This window comes from Leopardus geoffroyi, chromosome D4 (genome assembly GCF_018350155.1).
Source record: "Leopardus geoffroyi isolate Oge1 chromosome D4, O.geoffroyi_Oge1_pat1.0, whole genome shotgun sequence".
In the NCBI taxonomy this organism is placed as follows: Eukaryota; Metazoa; Chordata; class Mammalia; order Carnivora; family Felidae; genus Leopardus; species Leopardus geoffroyi.
The window spans coordinates 6,604,083-6,630,961 of NC_059342.1; the positions used below are offsets into that span (position 1 = coordinate 6,604,083).

A 26,879-nucleotide genomic window follows, 5' to 3' on the forward strand; every position below is an offset into this window, starting at 1 on the left:
AAAGAAAAAAAGGAAAAATAAGAATCAGCAAAGATGAAGAAAGATATAGGAATTAGGAAATATGTTTCATGACAAAGGGTTTTTAAAAATCCATAAGCAAATATTAACTGTACTTTGTAATAAAAGACAGAACATAGGGATTAATGAATAAAGTGCATTTTGGTTCCACCATGTTCTTAAACCCCCTGAATTAGCTATAACTATCACTTTTTCATAGTGTCAGTGTTTACCTACATTTATTTACATACGAATATTTTTGTTTGCCTTTCATAATAGTGAAAGGAAGTACAGTCTGGTCTGTGGAGGCAGAGAGAGTGTGGAACTCCTAGTTGTACGACCTTTTGCGGCTATTTGATCTCTGTGCTGCAGGTATCCTGGTTTCCTTATCTCAGGAATGGGGATAATCAATTTTGCATATTCTTGTTATGAGCAATAAATTAATAAATACATGAAAGCACTTAGGACAGTCCATACCACATGGACTTGATAAGCGTTAGTGATTACTGCTATCACTAGTGTTTCTTGCTTATCCTTACAAAACAGTTGTTGAAAGACTGCACCCTGAAGTTGGGCTGCCGGTGTTCAAACTGAAGCTCTACTGTTACTGGTCTTGTAATGTTAGGTCATGTAGCAACTCTCTGCTTGCTGTTATTTACAGGGAGATTCAAGTCTTTATAATTCTGTATAATTCCAGCTAGCGTATCCTTACGGAACTCAGACATCAGTTATTCTTCCTCATTCCACTCTCTGTGTCCCTTAATCTCTTTCATAATTTCCATTTCTTTCTCCCTATCTGCTGCACCTGAAAATTTTTCAGATTTTGCAATTCACTAATTCTCCCTTCAACAATGGGTAATCTGCTCCTTACTTTGTTTTAACGTCAATGAGCATATTTTTCACTTCTACATTTTCCTTTCTCCAAATTGTTCTGGTCTTTTTGATAATGCCTTGGTTTTTTCCCCATGTTTTCAACTCCATTTGTGTCTTTAAACATGCATATATATCTTATAACCTCAATCTGAAAAGTCTGTTACATGAAGTTCTTAAGAGGTCTAATGTAGATGTTCGTTGGTCTGCTGACTCTTGCCTAATTCTGAATTATTTCCTTGAATGTGTTACAATTTTTGATTAAAAGCTCATGTTTATTTTCTTTGTGGGGATTCTGGGTGGCCTAGGGTAAGAGTATGTTCTTCCAAAAAGATTTTGTATTTGCTTCTTCCAAGCATCACAGGGTAACACTTTTATTTTAATGTATTGGCTTATGCAGATGGTATAAAGAAATCGAAACTGGAAAGCTTATAGTTACAAATTCTCAGGAGAGACTTTTTTTTCTCTAAGAACCCAACAAAAGCAGACAACACTCCTTTTCTTCTCCTTTTCCTAGTGGAGGAAGTTTTCATAATCCATGTTGTTTTACTGGGGATGTATTTATTTGAGGGTCCTGGTTTTATTCTGAGGTGGTCTCACTTTCAACTCCTGGTCTTGTGGAGGCCTTATAAGGCTTGGCCCTTCTTCGTGTTGCTTGTGATCTTAATTCCCTTGTTTAATGAAACAAATCCCAACCCCCCAACATCATCCTGCAGCCCAAACATCAGCTCTTATGCACACTTTGTTTTCAGTTCCTTCTTTATTTTTAACTCCATGCATTTCCCTTACTTTCTTGAGAACTTAAGAATTAAGACATAGGGGGGCGCCTGGGTGGCGCAGTTGGTTAAGCGTCCGACTTCAGCCAGGTCACGATCTCGCGGTCCGTGAGTTCGAGCCCCGCGTCAGGCTCTGGGCTGATGGCTCAGAGCCTGGAGCCTGTTTCCGATTCTGTGTCTCCCTCTCTCTCTGCCCCTCCCCCGTTCGTGCTCTGTCTCTCTCTGTCCCAAAAATAAAATAAACGTTGAAAAAAAAAAAAAAAAAAAAGAATTAAGACATAGGTCTTTTGTAGAAGAAGATTTTTAAGTTTTAATTTAAGATTTAAAAAGAAATATTTTTAATTTTTTTAAGTTCATTTATTTTTAGAGACAGAGAGCATAGCAGGGGAGGGGCAGAGAGAGAGAGAGAGAGAGAGGAAGAGAGAGAATCTCAAGCCAGCTCTGTGCTGTCAGTGCAGAGCCTGATGTGGGGCTCAATCTCATGTACCCATGAGATCACGACCTGAGCCAAAATCAAGAATTGGACACTTGCAGTGCCTGGTGGCTCAGTCAGTTGGGTATCCAACTTTGGCTCAGGTCATGGTCTCACAGTTCATGGGTTCAAGCTCCGTGTGGGCTCTGCGCTGATGGCTCGAAGCCTAGAGCCTGCTTCAGATTCTGTGTCTCCATCTCTCAACTGCCCCTCTCTTGCTTGCACTCTGTCTCTCTGTCGCTGTCTGTCTGTCTCTCTCTCTCTCAAAAAATGAATGGGCATGAAAGAATGGGAGGGGAGTGGACACTTAAGTAACTGACGCCCAGATGCCCCTTGCTCATTTCTAACTCCAGTTTGGTATCACATTTTCACAAGAAATAAAAATACTTAAACTGAGATAAAATTTTGATAATATAGGTTATAATAGGAATAGTTCCAAATGTCACATGAATATAATGTGGGATAGGAAATCAAGAAAACAGTTGTTTTACAAGGACAAAAAGGACAATAATTAGCATCTAATGACTTACAAATATCAAATCTTCATTTCTGATTTTGTGAAACACCATTTGGTTCACATTATTATGCCTCTGTAATGTTGGTGATGTTGGTACATCAGAAACGCCATTGGTTCTAAAGACTAGAAGATTTGATTTATCTGTTTAAAAAAAAATGAAAACAAAATATATAACCAAACACACTGAGGATATAAACTGCTCCAAAGGAGTAAAATAAAATGTGTTCTATACATAAGAAACACAACTTGTTCATTTCTCCAACAAAGAGAAATTTATTTTAGGAATTTATTCATTGGGCTTTGATGCATTTTAACCAGTTATTTCAAACATTCAAAACTGTAATGATTTCCTTAATTAACATAATTTTTCAGGAATTTTAATAACAATTTTTAATAAACCTCTTATTCCAAGGGATTTATAATCTTACTATCGTTATTTTAAAAGTATAGAAATTAAAATTCTAAAAGAGTATGAAAGTTTTTCCTTAGAACAACATACGAGATTTGGCAGAGGAGTCTTTCAGTAAGTGATTTTATACCAAGTGATTGTCATTTCTTAAATGTCATTTCAGCATTATGGAACTTCAAGTGACATATAGACTTAAATCAAACTGAATAATCCTATCTGAGGATCCTTGTACAAGAGAACAAGACAAAATTAATTTGTTTGGAGCTGCTTCTCTCATATTTCTTTTGTAATCGATACACGGAAGATGCCTTTTACCATATACACAATCCATGACCAGTATTTTAATACTAACTAGAAAATTATTTTACCTTTCAACTTTGGGGGGCAGCATTTAGTAAACTGGAAAATTATACTGTCTGAGCGAACAGTTTCCATCTGGTAGCAATTCAAAAGATCTTTAAGATTACTGAAGTTCTTCTTGGTCCCACTGAGGTTGTATTCTCCATTCTCATTTTTTGTAATCAAACAATGCTTATATTCGATGACATTATCTCGCTAAATAAGTTTAATTATAAAGACAGAGGGAAAAATCACAATGGTCACCACAGTAATTATTGTGACAAAAATGTTATCACAGAAACAACCAACAGAACATTTAGACATATGAAGTGTGAATCCTAACACAGTGCTGGTATAGGGTGAGAGACGTGCCTGTTCCTCAAAAAGGTATCTGATGATAATACAAACCTTACATAATGGCTCAACAGTTGATTTTCTTAAAAAGCAAGTAAGAAAGCAATGATAATTATAATACCATCCTTAAAAACTTCCCATCATTTACAAGACAAAATCTAAAAGTAACTTAGAAATAAGGACTTCCAAGAGCAGGCTTCAGCCTCTACCTCCAACCCCACCTTCTACCGGAGCCAACATATAACCTGTTCTAGCTGTATTAAGCGACTTTAAAAATTTCAAGCAAATGCCATGCTGTTCTCTACGTGTGAATATACATCCTCTCCTTCTGAGCAATGGACTTTTAGACACTTCTTTTTTATTTAATTTTTATTCTTGAGACAATGCGAGAGACAGAGTGCAAGCAGTGGACGGGCAGACAGAGGGAGACACAGAATCTGAAGCGGGCTCCAGGCTCTGACCTGTCAGCCCAGAGCAGGACGCGAGGCTCGAACTCATGAACCGTGAGATCATGACCTGAGCTGAAGTCAGACACTTAACTGACTGAGCCACTCAGGCGCCCCTAGACACTTCTTAACACTAGGGTCAAGTATCATCTTTTCTGTGAGGTACTCCCTAACAACCCTGACCCCATTTCATACGCAAAGATGATTACCCATTCACTGTACCACTACTGTATTTGCATAATTAACTCTCCTGGCGATTTTAATATTTTCAGTTTTTCAGTGTTTGTTTTATGTGCTATACTATGAACTTCTTTATTCACCTATTTTTTGAGCTACTTATTAGCATATTCAACCTCCTTAAAACCACTTATGAAATGAAACTGACAAAATACCCCAAATCTTTCCTACTCCAAAAGCTCTTCCTTAATTGCAACCCTTTTTTGTTATTGTCTATGTTTGTCTATACTGACTAATTACAATGCTCAGTTTAGTACTTCTTTGGTATATCTTCCTATTTTTGTTTTCCCAAAAGATACATTTCTTAAAGCAGGGTTATGCCATACACTCTCTAGTATACAGCCCTCATATTAGGTTGAGCAAATAAAGTAAACATAAAAAAAATACATTTTGAATTGATGCTTAAATATGTTGGACTGCTATATATTACAGTAAAAAGATACAATGAAATTAGGATAGATTATTAGTAATATTAAATGCTAAACTTATCAAGTAACCCACCTTACATACTTATGGACAATTAATCTACTCGATATGCTAAATATAAAGTGACTGAATTTTATAAAAATTAAAATAATTGAATAACCAAAACATTACTTTGTATACTTTTGTAAGTAAGAAAATTTTGGAAGCTGCTATAAAGTTTCTCAAGATTTATACTATGAGGGGCGCCTGAGTGGCTCAGTCGGTTAAGCATCCGACTTGCACTCAGGTCATGATCTCACAGCTTGAGACTCTGAGCCCGCATTGGGCTCTAGGCTATGGCTCAAAGCCTGGAGCCTGCTTCAGATTCTGTGTCTCTCTCTCTCTCTCTCTCTCTCTCTCTGTCCGCCCCCCACCCCACCACGCTCACACTCTGTCTCTTAAAAATGAATAAACATTAAAAAAAATTTTTTTTTTAAAGGGAGGGTTAATGGGGGAGTGGGAGGGAGGGGAAAGTGGGTGATGCGCATGAGGAAGGCACCTGTTGGGATGAGCACTGCGTGTTGTATGAAAACCAATTTGACAATAAATTTCATATTAAAAAAGAAAAAAAATTTTTTAATTAAAAAACAAAAAAAAAGGGAAAAAGAAAAAAAAGATTTATACCATGAAACTGCCTTAGAAGTAAGAGTATCTTTTTAGATATTTGGGGTAGTAAACAATGTTAGATGAGATTCAAAATTACCTGTATTAACAGTGTGGTTTCATTGTAGTTTTATCCTTAAAACATATACATGGTAGATCATTATTCTTAATACTGGAAAACCACTAGTTAAACAAATTATGTTTAGTTGTTATTAACCTATTTCATTCTAATTCTATAACCAATTACCATAAAAGGAAAATTTGCTTCTGATTCATTTGGTTCTGTGTTTTGGTAAAGATCTCCATTTTTGCAAAAAGAGACTTAAAGAGACTTGGTCAAATTCGACACGCTAGTAACATCCAAATGTCAAAAAATAAAATAAATTTCAGGGGCAACTGGGTGGCTCAGATCATGATTCGTGGTTCGTGGGTTTGAGCCCTCCTGTCAAGCTCTGTGCTGACAGCTCAGAGCCTGGAGCCTGCTTTGGATTCTGTGTCTCCCGCTCTCTCTGCCTCTCTCTCACTTGTGCTCTCTCTCTCTCAAAAATAAATAAATAAACGTTTAAAAAAATGAAATAAATACCAAATGAAAAGACATTATAAATAATTTTATATAAATCCTAGGAATTATATCTTATTTTTTTTAAGTTTATTCATTTATTTTGAGAGAGAGAGTGAGAGCATGAGTTGGGGAAGATCAGAGAGAGAGAGAAAATCCCAAGCAGTTTCCTCACTGCCAGCACAGAGCCTGACGCAGGGCCCATCTCACCAACCGTGAGATCATGACCTGAGGCCAAAATCAAGAAATGGACACCTAACCGACTGGGCCACCCAGGCGCCCCTACATCTTGTTTATTGATACAGAATCTCTGAGGTTAACTAAGCATTATTATTCTAGTTATCATATCCAGAGCTGTCATTCTGAGTATTAAAAAAAAGAAAAAATGGTAGATAAACATGAGGGGGAAATTATACAGGCTAAATAAAGATGTTACCTTTGCCAGAGGAGGGGAGTGGGATGGGAAATGAAATTTTAAAAAAAAGTTACCATTTATTGTGAAATACTAACCTCGACAGCAAAAGTCAGAAAATATTTATTAAAGTCCTTAGGACTGCATCGAAGTACATAGAGTCCAGTCTGATTACCTGCTTTCTTCAGTTTACTGATGGCAAAATCCATTCTAAAGGTAAAGAAGTAATTTGAATAATATAGCAAGTCCCATGACACTAAGACCAAAATGTAATCTAAGAGATCAAAAATCAAATCTAAAAGTCTCAGACTTTTTATAAGTCTCCTCTATTTTATACGCTTATCAATTACCTTGTAAAGAAAAGTATTACAGTACTTTTTGCGATAAGTTCAAATCAATTTTTAACTATTTCAAAGCTATTTTGTGATAAGTTCAAATCAATTCAAGGGTTTTAAACACAAATAAAACGTATAGTAAGATACAGAAAATCACTAAGAACATTTTGTTCATTTGAATTTTCTGTCTTATAATTAAAAATTTAGTTTTTTTAAAAACCATGTTCACTCCCAGAAAACTTCATTTAACTATGCAAACAATATATCATAAAACACTTATGTCTTTGCTACCATCGCAATTACTAGCATAAAAATTTATAAGCCTTATTTTAGTATTTAATACCAAAGTATAATAGAAGACCTATGGCAAGTGACAAAGATTACTGATTTTCAAATTTTACTATATGTTTTATTGGAGCTGGACATCTTGAAAGAAAAGTCAAAAGGTAATCTATATGAAAGCAGGAAAAATCTGTTTCATTCATCACTGTATTTCTCATACACAAACCAGTGGCACATATTAGGCACCCAGCAAATGTTCTATAAATAAATGAAAGAATGCTTGAATGGATGGATGAAGAATGAATGAATGAATGGTAGGAGTTTTTAAATACTAAATACGTAAGTTATAGAATGTTCAAGTAGTACAACTTTTTCATAACAACCATACTTACTATTAAACAGATTAGAGGTATAGACAGAAACAAGTCTTAAACATCAGTCTGGATACGTTTTTCTCAAATATTTAATTAAGGGTAGGTTAAGGTCAAGACACGTATGCTCACACTTCCAGACTATTTCTTCTTTACACGTCTTTCAAGCCTGGTACCAATCCGAAAGTACATACAGGCTGAGCGATAACTAAAACTTGGGCTAAACAGATGCTGTGCGGGACACTTGGCTTTATCCAGTACTACAGTGGGGGTCTGTCCCTGTGTGGATCCATATGGAGCTAGCAGCCACAGGGCACTGTTTAAGTACAAACTTATTAAAACTACATTCAGTTTCAAAATCCAGTCCCTCAGTTGCACTAGCCACATCGTGAATGCTAACTGGCCACAAGTAGCCAGCGACTACCGTATTGAACAGCACAGAAACAGAGCGCTGTCACTTTCATCCCTGCACAAAGCATTGCACGCCACTCACTCATCTTCGAAACAGGGACATCACAACACATCTTGTGAACACAAGTTTTCAGTAAGAGGAGCTGGATTATCAAAATATAATGATTACTAAATTTTGCACTGTGGTTCCTCTGCAGTATTTCAAAATTAATGAAATATAAATTGGATGGCTTTTTTTTAAAAATAACACTCAAGAGTTACTTAAACACACCTAGGCAGCTAAACACCAGGCTGTACAATTTAAGTCTTATAGGCTTCGATACAGAAAGCAAGTGACATCCTAAATAATTCTAATTATTATGGAATCCGATTGCAAATCAACTTTTGTTAAGGAAAAGAAAAAACTACTTCTGTGAAATTAAGGTTAGTATTTTGTTCCTAAACTCCTAAACCTACGTATATCACTTCGTTGTAAAAAATTCTTTGTCAGTATCTAACTGACTTTTTAAAACAATTACTTTTAAAGTCTGTATTACTCACAAAATCGGGCCATGACAGTTGCTTTGTATATTTTCAAGCACCATCGGAGGAGCTACTTCTTTACAGAGGTAATGATGTGCATCCGCGGTTAATCTGTAATAGCCATCAATTAATGACACAAAGGATAAAGCTTCTCTTAATGAGCTTAGTTCAATTTCCTAAGCAGAGAAAAGAAAAGGAAATAATAAGTATCATTTAAAAGGTCAACTGCATGTTACCTATTGAAAATGCCCTCCACTCCATGTCATTAGATGAATTCTCTTAAATTAATTTTCTTATAAATTGCTCAAATGTCTTTTATGCCTCCCAATTACCCAATATGAATTATAAATTCTTATGTATGATATTTTACACCCCTCAAATATGGGCTTATCACATCTTTCTAGTTCACTTTTATCCATAATTTTGCTGTATTTCGCAATACCCCAATTAGACAAATATGCCAGTCATCTCAATTAGAAATCTATCTGGTCTGATACAAAAGTTGGTATTAATTAGAAATAATAAGTATTATTTTTACATACCAAGTATACACTACTAAGGTTAAAACATTCATGCTGTAAACTCAAATGTATATAGTATAAACTAAAATCATATATAGCTATGCCATGATTGTAGCATACATATGTAAGTGAGCATATAATCAGCCTAAAATGCAACATCTCTTACAATGGAAAAACCCTTATTTAATAGAAGCAACTTCTCCGAAAATCAGGAATAAGAAATAGGAATAGAAAGCCCAATACTTAATACTGTGTTGTACCGTATTTAGTTAACATAATTAGGCCACAGAAAGAAATGTAAGACTAGAAGTATCTCTATTTGGAGATTATATGATTGTGTACTTGGGAATCCCAAAAGAAGACAACTACTAAACTACTACATCACAAAGATAATTCACTGGGAGATAGGACATACAAGTCAACAGCTTTCACAGATATAAAAAGTAGTCAGATTGTGTAATGACAAAATAGGCCCATTTATAATAGCAACCCAAACATAAAATAGTACCTAAGATTAAACTTAACCAAAAAATGTACAAAATCAATTAAAAGCAGAAAAGAAAATTAGTCAAAGTTTATAAAAAGACAATCTGCAGAAGAAGACATACAAACAGCTGGTTTACAAACACATAAGAGCTTGCTCAATCTCAGGTTCTAATTAAGCAAATTAAATATCGCACAGGACAGCGATTTTTATCCATCAGTTTGGTAAAATATTTAAAACCTGATAATATTCAAGGAATCTCCAATGAACATGAGGGTACCAATCTCTCTTCAGGGTAGTGACTTTGTTTCCTTTGGATACACACCCTGAAGTGGAACTCCTAGAACAGGATGCTAAATTTTGTGTGAAGTGTATCTCACCACACTTTTAAAGATAAAAAGAAAGACGGGGCACCTGGGTGGCTTAGGAGATCAAGTGACCAACAGCTGATTTTGGCTCAGGTCACGATCTTACGGTTCGTGAGTCTGAGACCCACGTCAGGCTCCACACGAGCAGTGCAGAGCCTGCTTGGGAGTCTCTCTCTCCTTATTCCTCTCTCAAAATAAACTTTAAAGACAAAAGAAAACAAAAATTTTAAAAAAGGGGCTCCTGGGTGGCTCAGGCAAGCGTCTGACTTTGGCTCAGGTCACGATCTCACGGTTCATGGGTTCAGGCCCCACGTCGGGCTCCGTGTGGATGGTGCGGACCCTGGAGCCTGCTTCCGATTCTGTGTCTCCCTCTCCTCTGCCTTCCCCTGCTCACTTTCTCTCTCTCTCAAATATATTAATAAACATTAAAAAAGTAATAACAAAAATAAAGCCAACAAGTCCAAATACCATCCCATAAAGTACATTATGTTACTACAGGATGTTCATATTAGCATCCACGAACTCTTCTAGAAATACTTATTGTTTTATAAATACCACATTTACAGAATGAAGGCATCCCCTGACAGAACCAGGTAAGCAATTTAAGAGCAGAGTATAAGGGAATTTAGTTGCTCCCCTTCAGTTAAAATAAGCAGGCTTTCTAACGACACTTATCATGCTGAGCACTGTGTAATGTACAGGGTTATCAAATCATTATGTTGTACATCTGAAGCTAATATAACATTATGTGTCAACTATACTACAGTAAAAAAAATTTTTTTTCTTTTTTTTTTTCTTTTTTTTTTTTTTCCAACGTTTATTTATTTTTGGGACAGAGAGAGACAGAGCATGAACGGGGGAGGGGCAGAGAGACAGGGAGACACAGAATCGGAAACAGGCTCCAGGTCTGAGCCATCAGCCCAGAGCCCGACGCGGGGCTCGAACTCACGGACCGCGAGATCGTGACCTGGCTGAAGTCGGACGCTTAACCGACTGCGCCACCCAGGCGCCCCCAAAAAAATTTTTTAATAAAAAACAAAATAAGTGGGTTTTCTGAAGCTGACCAAATAAAGAGAAAGGATCATCTTTTAGAACCAATCACGTGTTACAGCTTAGGTAGGGCTAACCTGGGACTGGTTTACATTTTGTTATGTGAATCCCAGAAAGCACTGTTTTAATGAGGCAGCATGACTGGCATTATGCACATCCCTACTGATAAAAGGAATGTCGTCAGGACTGAGCATTACAACAGGGAACTGACACAGCCCCACAGCAGGGGAGTGGAGGAACTGCTAACTTGCCAATCATAAAAATGAGTGAGAAACACATTAATGCTCAAGACATTCTGGGAAGATTGTGTTGGTAGTGACACAAAAGCTAGCTGTGCCCAAAAACTTGCTAAACTGATGTTTACATTTAGAGTTATATTTAAAACTATCATCAGAATTCCTACAAGAAAATAACTCTGGTTTCAGGACTCTAAAACACTTATTTCTGACAACTGTTAAACGTAATCATTATTTAACTATAGAGCAAACTCACCAGATTTTTACCATCTTGCTTATGGATAGTTACAATTCTACTTTCATTTGAGCCTTCTTGGTTTCCTTGTTTAATAGTCACATCAATGATATCAGGAAAGTCACAATATAACTGTAAATCCTATAATTAAGAGCATTTGAAATTAAAAACAGGTAGAACTAAGGGAGCCATTTTAAAATAAGACTATGAAGGACATAACATTCATTCCAAATTCTTTAAAATAAAAAAGTATTGACAGCAACAGATCAGCATTAAATGGGATTCCCTCCCTCGATAGTCTAACCCTAAGACTTACTGTGTCTTGTTTACCAAGAACTAATTATGCTACAGTACCCTTCAATCCAATCAACATGGATAGGAACTATTGTCAGAAAGTTGAAGTTTAACCAAGAAAGAATGAACGTAATCTAATAATAATCCAAGAACATAGATATGAACAAACTTAAAACTTGCAGTGTCAGACTTAAACAAATAACAAGTAGACATCATCTTAAAATCAATTAAAATTAAACTTTAACAATTAAACTTTATGGTTGTGCTTATTATCAATAATGGTAAAATTTTAAAAAGAGGCAAAACGACCTTAAAAATCACTTTTAGAATTCAAGCCCTTTTGGAAACTGTAAGAACACCATTACTAATATTTGTCATAAAAAATAAATAAAAAACCATTTAAGAACAATAAGAAAAGAATTATAGACATGACCTTGATGGTTTCACAGTATTAAAAACTTCCACTTTTATCAATGAGAGAAGAGAATCGCAAGTTCATGTTTCAAATGAGAAAAATTACTTTGTTTCTATTGGCATTCACTAAATTAACAAAGAAGGAGAACATATCATTAAGGATTACCTGTTCTGTCAGTGTCTCACTTTCTTTATGTTTCCCTCTTGACCACTGAATTCCACCGTTTCCAGTTATTACAATGGTTGCAAAAATCTCCTCACCTGAAGGACCTCTTCCAGGTTCTTTTACTTCAAATTGCTCTGTGTAGAAGGCAGACTGAAGTGTTTCCAGATTTATAAGATACTTAAGTTTCAAGTTTCTGGCAGTGGCTTTGCAATGGCTGAACTGCTCAATAAATCTGCGAAATCTATACCTTATTCTCTTCCTTGTCAAAATATGATAGTCTTGGATCTTTGCTCGAACACATTTTGGTAAGAATGTCTTGTAGCTATGGATAAAGAACACACAGAGAAAGACAAAACAAACTGGAACACAAATCTAAAATGAAATTGAAAGAGAAATCAGCACCTTTCTCCACGACACGTAAATGCAGCAGTGCAGGAAGTAGTCAAGTGGAGAAAGGGGACAGGGCTGGCACCGATATAATATAAATCCTGAAGGTTTTGTCTGAAGATGTGAAAATATACAAAAATTCTGAGTTACCACAAATGCCCAGAACAGGATATGTTAATTTTCTTCCCCTAATGAAATGAAGACTTAGTCTAGTTAATAATGGAGTCTCTAAAAATTTGTTTTCTCTGATCATCTTACGTATCATTTTTTGGGCACTGTGTTGCAAATATTTCCTATGATGCCATACACCAAAATGTATCTGAATTCTGGAAACTGATACATATTGTTGGAAGCCACTGTTGTTCCTTATGCAAACATATTTCTTTGGTATCCATTATTTTCTAGGTCATTTTCAATAACTCCTAATAATTCCTTTGCAATCAAAATGATTCCACTTAGAAATGACTCTTTAGTAATTCTGCCTCTATGTAAAACACCCTAAAGAAGAGAGATAACTTCCCTCCTGCTCAAATATCTGACAAATGAAGAAAATTTTCTTTCTGAAGGTACAACTACATTAAGTTTCCATGCCTTCCCATGTGCTAATCCTTCTTCCCATCACCCGTCTCCTATCTGGTTGGCTCTTACTTATTCCAAAAGTCCCAGCTCAAGCATCATCCAATCCAGGTAACCTCTCTCAATGACTATATTAGATGGTCCTCCCTTTGTCAGACAGTATTCTGTGCACCATTCCATAGTATCACTTATCACTCTATCCTGTATTTCAGTATTTATAGCTAGTACTTGAGCTGACTCATGCTGAGAGCTTATTATTACAACAGAAGACTACTGAGCTCACTGCTAAAGAGCCATCATTAAAGTTTAAGTTATATAAGGCTATAAGTAAATTATATTAAAAATATAGGTAATACTCAAAATGTATCACTTCCGAATTATTTTACATTTAAAATTTTATTTCACATTTTACTACTAGGCTTTTGAGGTTGTTTACATCTCTCATACATGAGGGGTGAAAAAGACCGGCTATTGTTTGTCTCTTCCCAATTCTACATTCTGGCACGTCAGGTTGATACCCTGAAACTGGCCATAGACAGGATTTATACCACGTATATCAGCAAAGACAACAAACAAATCACATCTTTGGTTTTTTCGAGAACTGGCTGTTACACATGGGCCAGCAAACCCCTGCTTTTCCCTTCCCTAAAGTACCTGAAGCCCCCGGAGGAACACTCTGTTCCTTACTCGAGTAGCACAGCTGCCGGAGACTCACTGATGTGGCAGACAGGGCAGGAGAAACTCAGAATCACCAATTTCAAACATGTCTGCAGCATTACCATCAGTTTTACAACACTTCTCTGGTTCAACACATTCTCCGAAGTTCTACAACTATGTCCACCCTCTGAAATTTCCCCAAACCGCCTACCTTTCTTCTGCCTGAACCCTCAGCTGAATTCCTCCTTACTTTCATCAAGCGACTTCATCTCTCTCCTAGAGGTAAAAAAGCTTCTTTAAGCAGAGCTCCCTCAATATCCGGCTAGCAAACCTACAAACATGTGCACTCATTCCCTCCTCCTTCGCACCTGCTACAATAAATGATGTAAAGCCCCTTCTTTGATTTGTATTTACCTGGAGCCTCTCTCTTCCTCTCTACACATCCACCCTCTGGGATGTTTTACCCTCTTGATCCTCTTCGATCCACAAAATACCAATGTCGGCCCCACCTTAAACGTAAAATCTCTTTATCCCACATGTCCCTCCAGCCACAGCCTATCTGGGCTGTTTCTTAGAGTTGATACAGCCATTTCCACTTACTCTTCAATGCACTCCAGTCTAACTTCTGATCCATCATTTCACAGAAAATGCTTTTGCTAAAATCAAGAAAAACTTCCAAGTTGCTAAAATCAAATTCCCACATTCGTCTTATTTGTTATTTTTCAGTAGCATCCTACCGCACCGTTAAGGAGCAGCTCCTCTCCTGAAACTCTCTCCCCTTAGTTTTCCTGATTTTATTCCTGTCTTGTGGGATACTCCTCAATCTTCTTCACAGGTTCATTCCCCTTTGCCTGGTGACTAAATGTTAAAGTTCCTCAAGACTTTATTATGGGCCCTCTTCTCTTATTTATACTCTCTTTCTCTCTAGATTCTCTATATCCAAATGACTCTGATATGTGTCTGCAGCACTGACCTCTAAACTCCCTATCCGTATCTTCCAAATACAAGTCAATCTACACATTTAATTTCAATGTCCCCAAAAGTGCTTAAACGATGTGTCAAGCCAAACTCCTGAGTCCTGCTAATGCCCCTAAAAGATCCTCTTACAGCGTTTCCTATCTAAGTAAACAGCACCAGTAAGCATCCTTGGTGCCACATTCTCCTTCAATCCCCATTATTCCATTCATCACCACATTCCCCTGATTTACCTTCTAAATATTTCTCTTAGTTGCCCATTTTTCTCATTACCAACTCATTACGAACAGCATCGCCTGGAGGAAATACTGTAATAGCCTTACTCTCTGGGCGACCAGCATTTTCATTTACTCTTTCCACTGTCTGATTTGTTTTCTACACTGGAGTCATCGGGACCTTTTAAAAACACAAATTTAATCATTCCACCCTTGCTTAATCCTCTTGCATATTTTCCGAGTGTTATTAACCTTGTCAACATAGCTCTACGGTCCCAGGTTCTGGTCTAGCCCCTGCTTCACCTCCTGCTAATAACTCTTTGGGTTCTAGCCATACTGATTCTCTTTACTCTTTCTATGCTCCCTTCTGCTACAAGGCCTTTTCCACGAGTCTCCACACAATCCATCACTCCCCACTCTGCCCATTAAATTCTACTCTTTTTTCAAATTTTAAAAGTCACACTCTGAGGGCGACTGGGTGGCTCAGTCAGTTGAGTGTCCGCCTTCAGCTGGGGTCATGATCTCACAGCTTGTGAGTTGGAGCCCCATGTCAGGCTCTGTGCTGACAGCTCGGAGTCTGGAGCCTGCTTCGGATTCTGTTTGTCCCTCTCTCTCTGCCCCTAACCCACTCACATTCTGTCTCTGTCTCTCTCAAAAATAGATAAACATTAAAAAAAAAAAAAAAAGTCACACTCCGTTTCTTTTCATAACAATTAATTATATATAAATAAGCAAATATATAAAATCTAATAAAAGTCTGGATAGCATAGAGGAGAACCTCAGGAAGTACAGAATAAACACTGAAAAGATTTAAAAATAAAATCAGAATACAAAATGATTCTCACTTTATCTACTTCAGTCAAAAACATTAGTTACCAGGAGACTTACTAAATTTGGAATGCAATTTACATAAACATTTCATAAAAATGCAAAATACACAGCCATCAATGACTACTTTTTAATAAGGCTTTTGAAAACGTATTTGGATTTAAAAGGGGAGTCTAAAATAACACATACAACAAGGCTTTCTACTTCGATGCCTGGCATGAAGGACCCGGCATACCTCCTGTGGGAATACCATAGGAATGTGTGATTCCTGAACATGATGAATCCACTTCCACGTCATACTATCAGAACTAGCTAGATTTGTTAGAAACATTAAAATTTTTTCAAGAGACTTAAAGCTATTAACTCTTGAAGCATAAAAACATTTTTCCCCATGCTTTTCTTATATTGAGTTTTTAGAGAATTCTAAACTTGAGGTTCCTAAAGGCTCTGAAATTGAGCCTTGGCTTAGAAACGATACTATTTTTTGTACTATGAAATAAAATCTGCATCTTATTATTATAGTTGGAGTAGGATTAGAAACTTTATTATTCACTTAGTTTTTTTAGGAAAGGGAGTCCAGTGAGATGAGCTGAGTAGCTCAGTTGCTATGTAAGCGGCCTTGATCCTGGCCTGATATTTACAAACTCAGCAGTCTCCTTTAAACTCTGCATTCTCGAGTTCTTTTCTTCCCACCCTTTAGAAACTTAGATTTTAAAGAGCAGATAAAGAATGAAAATACAAAAATCTTATGCATTTCCCTCATTTTCTACACTCTAACACCTAAGCCATCACGTCCAATTAGGAGTTGGCATACAAAACAGCATCTAACACACACACGCACAAAGAGCTGCACACACACGTACAGGTGCACACGCACACCCAGAGGCACGTGCTCACAGACAGGGACACATCTAACACACGGGTACAGACAAAGAGATGCACCTTACATGCATTTTTTTTTAAGTCTGGGAGGGAATATATATTTTATTATACTAATCAGAGATCCATACCCTAGTGGATATTTCTGACAACAAAACAGTTTATTTCATTCTGTCAGCAACTTATCATTTATCTATTCTCCCACCAATCTTGAATAGTTTAACACTGAGTAGAGTTTCCTGATTATTTCTCAGAAATAAGCACTAAATGGGAATTCAGAAAACATCAGTTGAGTTAAACGATATTAAAAAGGCAAGCAATGTAGGAATGATTTGCTTCAGGACAGGCAGATAGTATTTATCTAATATTAACATGTCATGGCATAAGAAACAAAAGAAAAATAAATTAGACTACTTCAAAATTTAAATTTTTGTATTGGAAATGACGCTTTCAAGAAAGTGAAAAAATGATCCAAAGAATAGGGAATATATCTGCAAATCATACATATAGTAACTTTCATCTGGAAACTTGTAACAGAATTATGTAAAGAACTCTTACAACTCAATAATAAAAAAAATACTGAGTTGTACATTTATTTATTTTTAAATATTTATTTATTTTGAGAGAGAGAGAAAGAGCATGCAGGAGAAGGCAGAGACAGAATCCACACTCACAGTGTGGAGTCCGACATGAGGCTCAATCTCACGAATCATGAGATAGTGACCTGAGCCAAAACCAAGAGTCAGATGCTTAACCGACTGAGCCACCCAGGTGCCCCTTGAACTGTACATTTTAAATAGGTGAACTTTATGGTTAAGGCCTAACAGTCATCTGAAAACAAAACAAGAATACTTAAAAACAAAGAGGAAACACATTAATTAATACCCTGCAAATTGGGTACGTAACTGTTTTTAAGTTACTTCGTAAAGGAGCGACCAAAACTAGTTATTGAGAGAAGGACTTGAGAAATAAAGGGAGTTTTAACCAGATTCATAACACCCTCAAACTTTTAATCCTAAGTATGCAATATGTAAAACATAGATTTAGTCTTGAAATTAAAGAAACACTCAAAGAACTGTTATAATAATATGTACCTTTAAAAGGAGTAGAAATTTTGCAGCCATTAAAGCTGCGCTGGGCTGTAGGAGCAGTATTTCAACAAATCCTGTTAGGCATGACTGTCAAAATTCAACATGCAAACGAGTAATTTGGAGAATGTGGAATGTGGATCACTTACAAAAGAGTCTGCTGGATCAGTTATAAGATGAGTAAGATCTAAGGATCTAATGTAAAACACGGTGACTCTAAATGATAACACTATTGTAGAACTGAAATTTGCTAAGAGCGCTTAAACATTCTCACCAAAAAAACAAAAACAAAAACAAAAACGTAAATAAAAAAGATAATCATATGAGGTGATGGATGTGAAAATAAACTAGATGGGGGGAATCCTTTCACAATGTATACATATATCAAACCACCATGATGTACACACACTTTCAATCATCTTACAATTTTCTAAGTTAATGAAACTTCAATAAAGCTAATATTTTTAAGAGAATCCCCTGGAGAACAGGTGAAGACTGATATTTGTGGACTTCACTTCAGATTTACGGAATCTAAATTCTTGGGTAGCACTTGGGGCGCCTGGGTGGCTCAGTCAGTTAAGCATCCAACTTCGGCTCAGGTCATGATCTCATGGTTGGTGGGTGTGAGCCCCACGTCAGGCTCTGTGCTGACAGCTCAGAGCCTGAAGCCTGCTTCGGATTCTGTGTCTCCCTCGCCCTCTGCCCCTCCCCACTCATGCTCTCTTTCTCTCGGTCTCAAAAATAAATAAACATAAAAAAAATTCTTGGGTAGCACTCCAAGATCTTCAAGTTCAACAAGCACCTCAGGTGATGCTAATTCAAGCAAAATACGGGTCAATATGTGAGAAATACTGCTTCAGAGTTATGTACACACACAATCTGAGGATCTGCTCTCAGAAATTATGCCTACAGGTGTTCTTTTCATCCTTCTGACTTTACTTAGCCTTTTCAAAATAAATGAATCAAATAATTAACAGGAATCAAACCCCTGTGATATTTTGTGTAGTACTCCAACTCTTTCCATAATTTTTTTAAATTCTAAGGTAAATCAGTACTTGGGATGTAATGTACAATATGATGACTATACTTAACACTGCTGTCGGATACACAAGAAAGTTTTTAATGGAGTAGATGCTAAGAATTCTTATCATAAGGAAAAAAAAAATTTCTTGTTCTTTCTCTTTATTTGGTACCTATACAAGATGATGGATATTAACTAAACTTACTGTGGTAACTGCTTCACAAATATATATAAGACAAATCATGATGCTCTACACCTTAAACTTATAAGTGCTATATGCCAATTATGTCTCAATAAAACTAAAAGACAAGCCAGAAAAAAGAATTTCTTTTCTCTCACAAAGTATGTGTTGTACACAAGGAAGAACAGTTACCCATAGAAGTTTTAATTGTGATAAGATCAAAAAGTATCAACACACAGAAAATACAATTAACTATAGAAAAACTCCCAACTGTTCATATTGATGTATATGGATTTGCATTAGGAAATTACCTGATAGAGCTATAGATGTCCAATGGGGTTTGATCCTTCTCTTTGGCTAGTCTCATCATATCTAACACTGCCATTCCAAGACATTCTTCCTGCGTTTCATGAGTCACCGGTATTTTTATCCATCCATGTAAAAAATCATGCCGCCACTACAGGAAAAAAATTTAGAAGGAAATACACCTTAAATTTCACTATCACATTTTAATCTACTATCGTATTTTAACCTATAATTTCTAGAACATATGCATTTAAAAAGAACGTCAACTCCTTCCTTGATGTTCAATTATTTTGCCATAAAATTTTAGTAAAAGTTTTGTCAATGGAAACTGATTTAAACTGGGTTCCCCATTATACAGTACATATGATGTCAATCTATTTCACTGCTTATATCTTCTCAAGTTATATCCCCTACATAAAAATTACCCAAATTAAATATTAAATATGTCCTGAGTTCCACATATGTTCAAAGCATTATACTAAGGACTGTGTGAGATACAAATAGAAGTCTCCCTGAAGGAGACTAAAATCTAGCAGGGAAGCTAAACACGTAAACAAAGTATTATAACACCAGATATCTACACTAAGTGCCACACAACACATGTTTCAAGGACTTGAAAAGAAGTTGAAATTATACCAGTTGAGATAATCAGAGAAGGTTTCATGGAAAATTCAAAATTTCATGTAGTCTTAAAAGATGAAGAAATTTCTGATATACAAAACAGGGTGATAAAATGGAAGGAATGATACAAAAACAAAGCACAAGGCATATTCACAGGTACAAACAAGTTTGGTTGGGCAGACAACTTATGTAAGGGAATAGTGTGGACTAAACCTTGGAAAACTAAGTTGGAGTCAAACTGAAGGTACCCTTGAATGACTTGATCCTAACAAGCAATAGACAACCATTTTTTTAAAGCATCAGTTTCTCACAGCACCTTTTCTTAAAGCATCATGCCTCTTCCATTGGTAGACATACCAATGATAATAAAAAAGTGCTTTAAGGAAATAATGTGTATTCAAGGAGACTCTGTAAGAGGTACAAATATGAGATAACAAGGATCTGATGTAGGGAACAGAAGACACTAAAAGAGTTTGAAAAAAATGATAACGTTATCATGATATAAAAAATGAAGAAAAAGAAAAAACAAAAATTTCAAGATTTTGGTCTAGATGATTTAGGAATATGGAAATCAGACTGAACATGTAATGGGAGAAAAGAACAGCAAAACATAAAAAGCACCAATATTCTAAAAAGTAATAGCAATTTTCTTGATAAGAAAGGTAAGAATTACAATATTAGCTGAAATACCAATGTTTAACCGAGGTTTTAAAGAAACAATATGGAGGGAATATACATTTTGTGCTGAGTATCTATGAATTCATTAAAGGTTGTCACAGGGCAGCAATTTATTTATTTACTGAGGTGCTAGAAGACAATCCTCAGAAGAAAATGAATTTAAAAGGGACACCTGGGGCACCTGGGTAGCTCAGTGGGTTAAGCGTCCGACTTTGGCTTAGGTCATGATCTAGCGGTCCATGAGTTCGAGCCCCACGTCGGGCTCTGTGCTGACAGCTCAGAGCCTGGAGCCTGTTTCAGATTGTGTCTCCCTCTCTCTCTGACCCTCCCCCGTTCATGCTCTGTCTCTCCCTGTCTCAAAAATAAATAAACGTTAAAAAAAATTTAATAAAAATAAAAATAAAAAAAATAAAAGGGACATCTGATTTTTGGCTTTTATTGGCTTACCTTTCCCAAATCTATCTTTCTATAGTAATATCTTATGTACTTTATACTTTAGTGGCTGAACTTCTTTTAGTTATTTAAAAATCTCAACATATCTTATACTCTGATGGTGGCACCAGTCAAATCTGCTTTATTTAGTCTATAATATGCATATAATCTAACCTGGTATCAATATGAGCTGGATAAGTTAGTTACTACCTTATGTATTTTCTGGGCACAGATTTAGAGAAATAGAAACATTAAGAAATAGAAAATTACATGTGGTATTTACTATCTAGATACAACTTAGGATTCTATTGTGAAATTATTTTGCTGTGCTAGATAAGAAAATTCTTCCTAGGAAGACAAAATTAGAAATCATCCACAATTTTTCTTGATCATAAGTATGAGATATCACAGTATTAATACTACGGTAAAGCAGCTGAATAAACAGTTTAGGAAAATCGTCTTCTTAATGGGATTTAAATTAGCATGCCACCAAAATAAAAACCAGTTCTGCAGCACAGGTGACATAATCATAAAAGAACATAAAGTCATAACCTCATAGTATCTATTCTCAAAAGCCTATCTCTCTTTTTAATGGCTACTGAAACAAAGGTTTTAAAAGCTACTGAAGCTATCTAAAAGCTGGGTGGTGGTCAAATTATTTTTGACAAGAGCACCAAGATCATTCGATGGAGAAAGAAACAGTTTTTTCAACAAATGGTGCTGGAAAAACTAGATATCCACATGCAAAAGAATGAAATTTGGCCTTTACCTTACACCATCAATAACAGTTAAGTCAAAATGAATCAACGATCTAAACACAAGCACATAAGAGCTAAAACAATAAAATACTGCAAGAGAATATAGGGGGAAAGCTTCATGATACTGATTTGGTAATGATTTCTTGGACATGATACCAAAAGCACAGGCAAATACAAGAAAAAAAATCAGATTATATCAAAATTTAAAACTTTTGGGCATCACAAGACACATCAACAGGTGTGAAAGGCAATAGACAGAATGGGAGAAAAGATTTACAAATCATATGGCAGATCGGGGGTTAATACCCAGAATACATAAAGAACACTTACAGCTTGACAACAACCTGATTAAAAAATGGGCAAAGGACACAAATAGTAATGTACCCAAAGAAGGTGTACAAACCTCCAAAAAGCTTAAGAAAAATGCTCAACATCACTAATCATTAGGGAAACGCAAATCAAAACCACAATGAGATATCACTTCACATCCATCAGAATGGCTATTATCAAAAAACCAGAAAGTAAGTGCTAGTGAGGATGTGGAGAAACGAATCCTTGTGCAGTGCTGGTGGAATGTGCAGCTGTCATAGAAAACAGGGTAGAAGTTCCTCAAAAAAATAAAAAATAGATTTACCATGTAATCTAATAATTCTACTTCTGGATACATATCCAAAGGAATTGAAAGCAGGATCTCAAAGAGATATTTGTACACCTATGTTCACAGCAGTGTTATTCATAAGAGCCAAAAGGTGGAAGCAACCCAAATATTAACAGATAAATGGATAAACAAAATGTGGTCTACACGATGGAATATTAGCCACCCTTAAAAAGGGAGGAAATTCTGACATGCTATGACATGGATGACCTTGAAGGCATTATGTAAGGACAAGTCAGTCGGTCATAAGAGAGGAAATGCTGTATAATACCACTGACATGAGGCACCCAGAAGAGGCAAACCCAGAGACAGAGACAGAAAGCAAAATAGCTGCCAGGGGCCAGAAGAGCAGGAGGCATTAAACAAGAGACCTTGTTTAATAGGTATGAAGTTTCAGTCTAGGAAGATGAAAAATGTTCTAAAATGAATGGTGGTAATGGTTGCACAATAACGTGAATGTACTTTAATGCCACTAATGTGTCCATGTAAAAATGGTAACTTTTACTAAATATATTTTACTAGAATTTAGAGAAAGTTTCTTGTTCTCATAACCCAAAAGAGAAATATCTTTCAGTTTGTTGCTCACAAACTGAACCAGCTTTCTTAGATATCTTAGAAATATGAGCTGTGAGCAAATGCACCCCAATGTTTATGACAGCACTGTTGATAATAGCCAAATTATGGAGAAAGCCCAAATGTCCATTGACTGACGAATGGATGAAAAACATGTGATACATATATACGTATACATACATACACACACAATGGAATATTACTTGGCAATCGAAAAGAATGAAATCTTGTCATTTGCAATAACGTGGATGGAACTAGAGTGTATTACGCTAAGCGAAATAAGTCAGAAAAAGATACACAATTTCACTCATATGTGGAATTTAAGAAATAAAACAGATGAACTTAAGAGAAGGGAAGAGAAGGGAAGGGAAGGGAAGGGAAGGGAAGGGAAGGGAAGGGAAGGGAAGGGAAGGGAAGGGAAGGAAAAACAAGATAAAAAGAGAGGAAGGCAAACCATAAGAGACTCTAAAACACAGAGAACAAACAGGGCTGCTGGAAGGATGTTGGGTGGGGGTGTGGGCTAAATGGGTGATGGGCATTAAGGAGGGCACTTGTTGGGATGAGCACTGGGTGTTAATGTCAGTGATGAATCACTGGGTTGTACTCCTGAATCCAAGACTACACTATATATTAACTAACTTGGATTTAAAAAAAAAAAGAAAAGAAAAGAAATGTGAGCCATGAGGATCTGTGTAGCTATTTCCTATGATATTTGCAAATCAGGTTCAGAACTCCTTACTCTGACATTTTGGGAATAAGAAGAGCATACCTTTACTCAAAAGCACTAATAAATTTTTTCTTTAGTTTCTACTCCTCAGTCTTATGGCACATAAAAACAGAAGTTATTTAATGACATAACATTTCAATTATTGTTTAAATTAAGGTAACAATAAGAAAACATTATAAAATGTTCAAATACACTACAAAAATTTCATACAGCAGTATTAATGAACAAATAACTAAAACACAGCTCTCAGATCAAGTATTAACATCTAGCCATCCTCTTATGAGGAGCTAAACAAACTATTGTTAACTCACTTTTATATAGTTTCCTACTTTTCTTTACATTTTATTACTCACTATTTAAGTCTGAAATTGCTCAGGAATAAAAAAAATTTTTTTTCTCTAAATTAATTTCGCTGTCTTATATTCCAGACACTTATATCTACGTGAATCATGTGCTATAACTCAATCTGAACTTTGTGAAATCCTTAAAATGTCACAAAACATTAAAAAAAATAAAATAAATACAAAGAGCTAATTAAGGGAACCTTTATAAAATAGATTTTATTATTTATAAGTTATAAATAATAAATTAAAAATTAGTGATAAAAAGAGTCAATTTTGTTACCTTTCTGTACCTGCTAGGCAAGACAGAACATCAATTTTCCCATAGATGAAGATTTTCCTGATGAAGAGCTACAGAACACAGCAAGATTCTTATCATTTAACACGTATACAAGTAAGATAATATAATTATACCTGAGCAAAAAGGTAAGACATGACAAAGTCATCAAGAAGAGGAGCTTCAGCACCTCGAGACACTCCATGCCGATAGGTTCTGTTGCTGCCATTACAATACCAGTAAGGAAAGTAAAATCTACAAGACAAAACATTCGGTCAGCCTCCAAATAGTTCAAATATAAACATACTATGTACATATAACCATTTGCAGCATACTGAAAGGTATTATCCCATAATCAGAAAACACAGCCACCAGTGTTAAATACAAGGTAGGGACAAAAGAAAATCTGGGTAAGACCATGATAATAGTATAGACAGAAGATACAAGAAACATAAGTGTAAAATCAATATGCTTTTTGCTTTTTTTTTAAGTTTATTTATGTATGTATGTATGTATTTATTTAAAGGGAGACAGCGTGTGTGTGTTAGTGGGAGAGGAGCAAAGAGAGAGGGAGAGAGAATCCCAAGCAGGGTCCCACAAACTGTGAGATCACGACCTGAGCCAAAATCAAGAGTCGGTCACTTAACCCACTGAGCCACCCAGGTGCCCGTGAGCTGCCTGCTTCTATGCACAGAATGCAAAAGCAAGAGGAAACAGAAAAATGTAGAAACAAAATATTAACAAAAAATTGTTTTAATATTAATCCAGTGATATCGGTAGAGGAATCTGACAATGCTAACTGGTATGAAAACAATGGCTTCTTCTTTTAGGAAATGGAGGTTAATCACCACAGGATACCACTTCACACCCCTCAGAATGGCTAGTATCAAAAAGACAAGAAATAACAAGTGCTGGCGAAGATGTGGAAAAAAGAGACCCTCCGGGCACCACTGGAAGCATTGTAAGTTGGTGCAGCCATGACGACAAACAGTATGCAGGTTCTCAAAATACTAAAAATAGAAACACCATACAACCCAGTAATTCCACTACTGGGTATTTACCTAAAGAAAATGAAAACACTAATTTGAAATGGGACAGGCACCCCTATGCTTACTGCAGCATAATTTACAATACCCAAGATATGGAAGCAGCCCAAGTGTCCATCAACAGATGAACAGATGAAGTGTGGTATACATACATTATGGACTATTACTCGGCAATAAAAAAGAATGCAATGTTGCCAATGACAACATAGGTAGACCTAAAAGGTATTATGCTAAGTGAAAGAAGTCATACGGAAAAAGACTAATACCATATTTCACTTATATGTGCCAACTAAAAAGTGAAACAAATGAACTAAAATATAAAAAAGAAACAGACTATAGAGAAAAAAACTGGCATTTGTTTTGGGGAGTGGAACACAGGTGAAATAGGTCAAGAGGATTAAGAGTTACAAACTTCCAGTGCCAAAATAAAGAAGTCATGGGGATGAAAAGTACAGCAAATGGAATATAGTCACTAATACTATAATAACTATGGTGACAGATGACAAGTAGGCTTGCCATGGTGAGCATTTCATAATGTATGGAATTGTCAAATCACTATGTTGTATACCTGAAACTAACAGAGTATGTCAACAACACTTCAGTACAAATGAATGAATCAATGAAACAAGCTAAAAACTTGTCCTTCAAAGAAACAAAAAATATTCTCTATTGCTTCATTTACACCTTTACTGAGATATAATTCACATACCTTAAAGTTTACCCATTTAAAGCATACAATTCAAAATGTTTTTAGTATGCTTGAAACATTGTACAAACATCCCACAATCTAATTTTAGAACATTTTCATCCCCCCTAAAAGAAACTCCATACCTACCAACAGCCATACCCAAATCATCCCAACTACTCTCCACCTCTAAGTTACCACTAGTCTATCTCTATAAATTTGCCTGTTTTGAACACTTTATATAAATGGAATCATATAATATGTGGCCTTTTCTACCTCCTTTCATAAGCATAATATTTTCAAGGACTATCTACATTATAGCAAACATTAGTATTTCATTCCCTTTTTAATGCCCAGTTAATATTTGATCGTATGGATAAACCACATTTTGCTTCTTCATTCATCACACGATGGACATTTGGATCGTTTCCATCTTTTTGGTATTGTGGATAAGGCTGCTAGGAACAGTATGTACAAGGGTAAGTGTGTGTGTGTTTTCTACGTCCATCTTTTTGGGGAACAAACTGTGAAAGTGGCTGCACTAGTTTACCTCTCCAACAGCAACACATAAGTGTCCCAATAGTTCAGATCCTTGACAACACGTGGAGAGTTTCGCTAAGTTAGTCTTTGGTATTGCTGACTTGGCATCCATTTTGTTTAACCAAGAGGCCTGCAGTGACCTTAAACTGACACTAGCCCCTTCATGCAAGTGCACGCCCTGCACAACAGCCCACTGAGTCACAAGCAAATGTGAGTTTCTGATAAAACTTCCCCAACACCCTTGTGATCAACAATCTCCCCTGTTTTCCAGCACCTAACCCTTAAAAG

At 36.1% G+C, this 26,879-nt stretch overlaps 1 protein-coding gene across 3 annotated transcripts in view; it reads right to left on the minus strand.

Annotated features, from left to right (window-relative positions):
* Window positions 1–26,879, minus strand: part of JAK2 (Janus kinase 2) — a 118,235-nt gene that overhangs the window by 32,214 nt on the left and 59,142 nt on the right. For 2 of the 3 annotated variants that reach the window (XM_045469984.1, XM_045469985.1), the window contains exons 4-11: window positions 24,458–24,575; window positions 19,264–19,409; window positions 12,146–12,467; window positions 11,293–11,412; window positions 8,396–8,553; window positions 6,555–6,666; window positions 3,410–3,596; window positions 2,646–2,773 (exon numbers count right to left, since the gene is read on the minus strand). In XM_045469984.1, the coding sequence (XP_045325940.1) occupies window positions 2,646–2,773; window positions 3,410–3,596; window positions 6,555–6,666; window positions 8,396–8,553; window positions 11,293–11,412; window positions 12,146–12,467; window positions 19,264–19,409; window positions 24,458–24,575 (1,291 nt within the window). The remainder of the gene's footprint in view (window positions 1–2,645; window positions 2,774–3,409; window positions 3,597–6,554; window positions 6,667–8,395; window positions 8,554–11,292; window positions 11,413–12,145; window positions 12,468–19,263; window positions 19,410–24,457; window positions 24,576–26,879) is intronic. The other variant, XM_045469986.1, reaches the window with a different exon arrangement.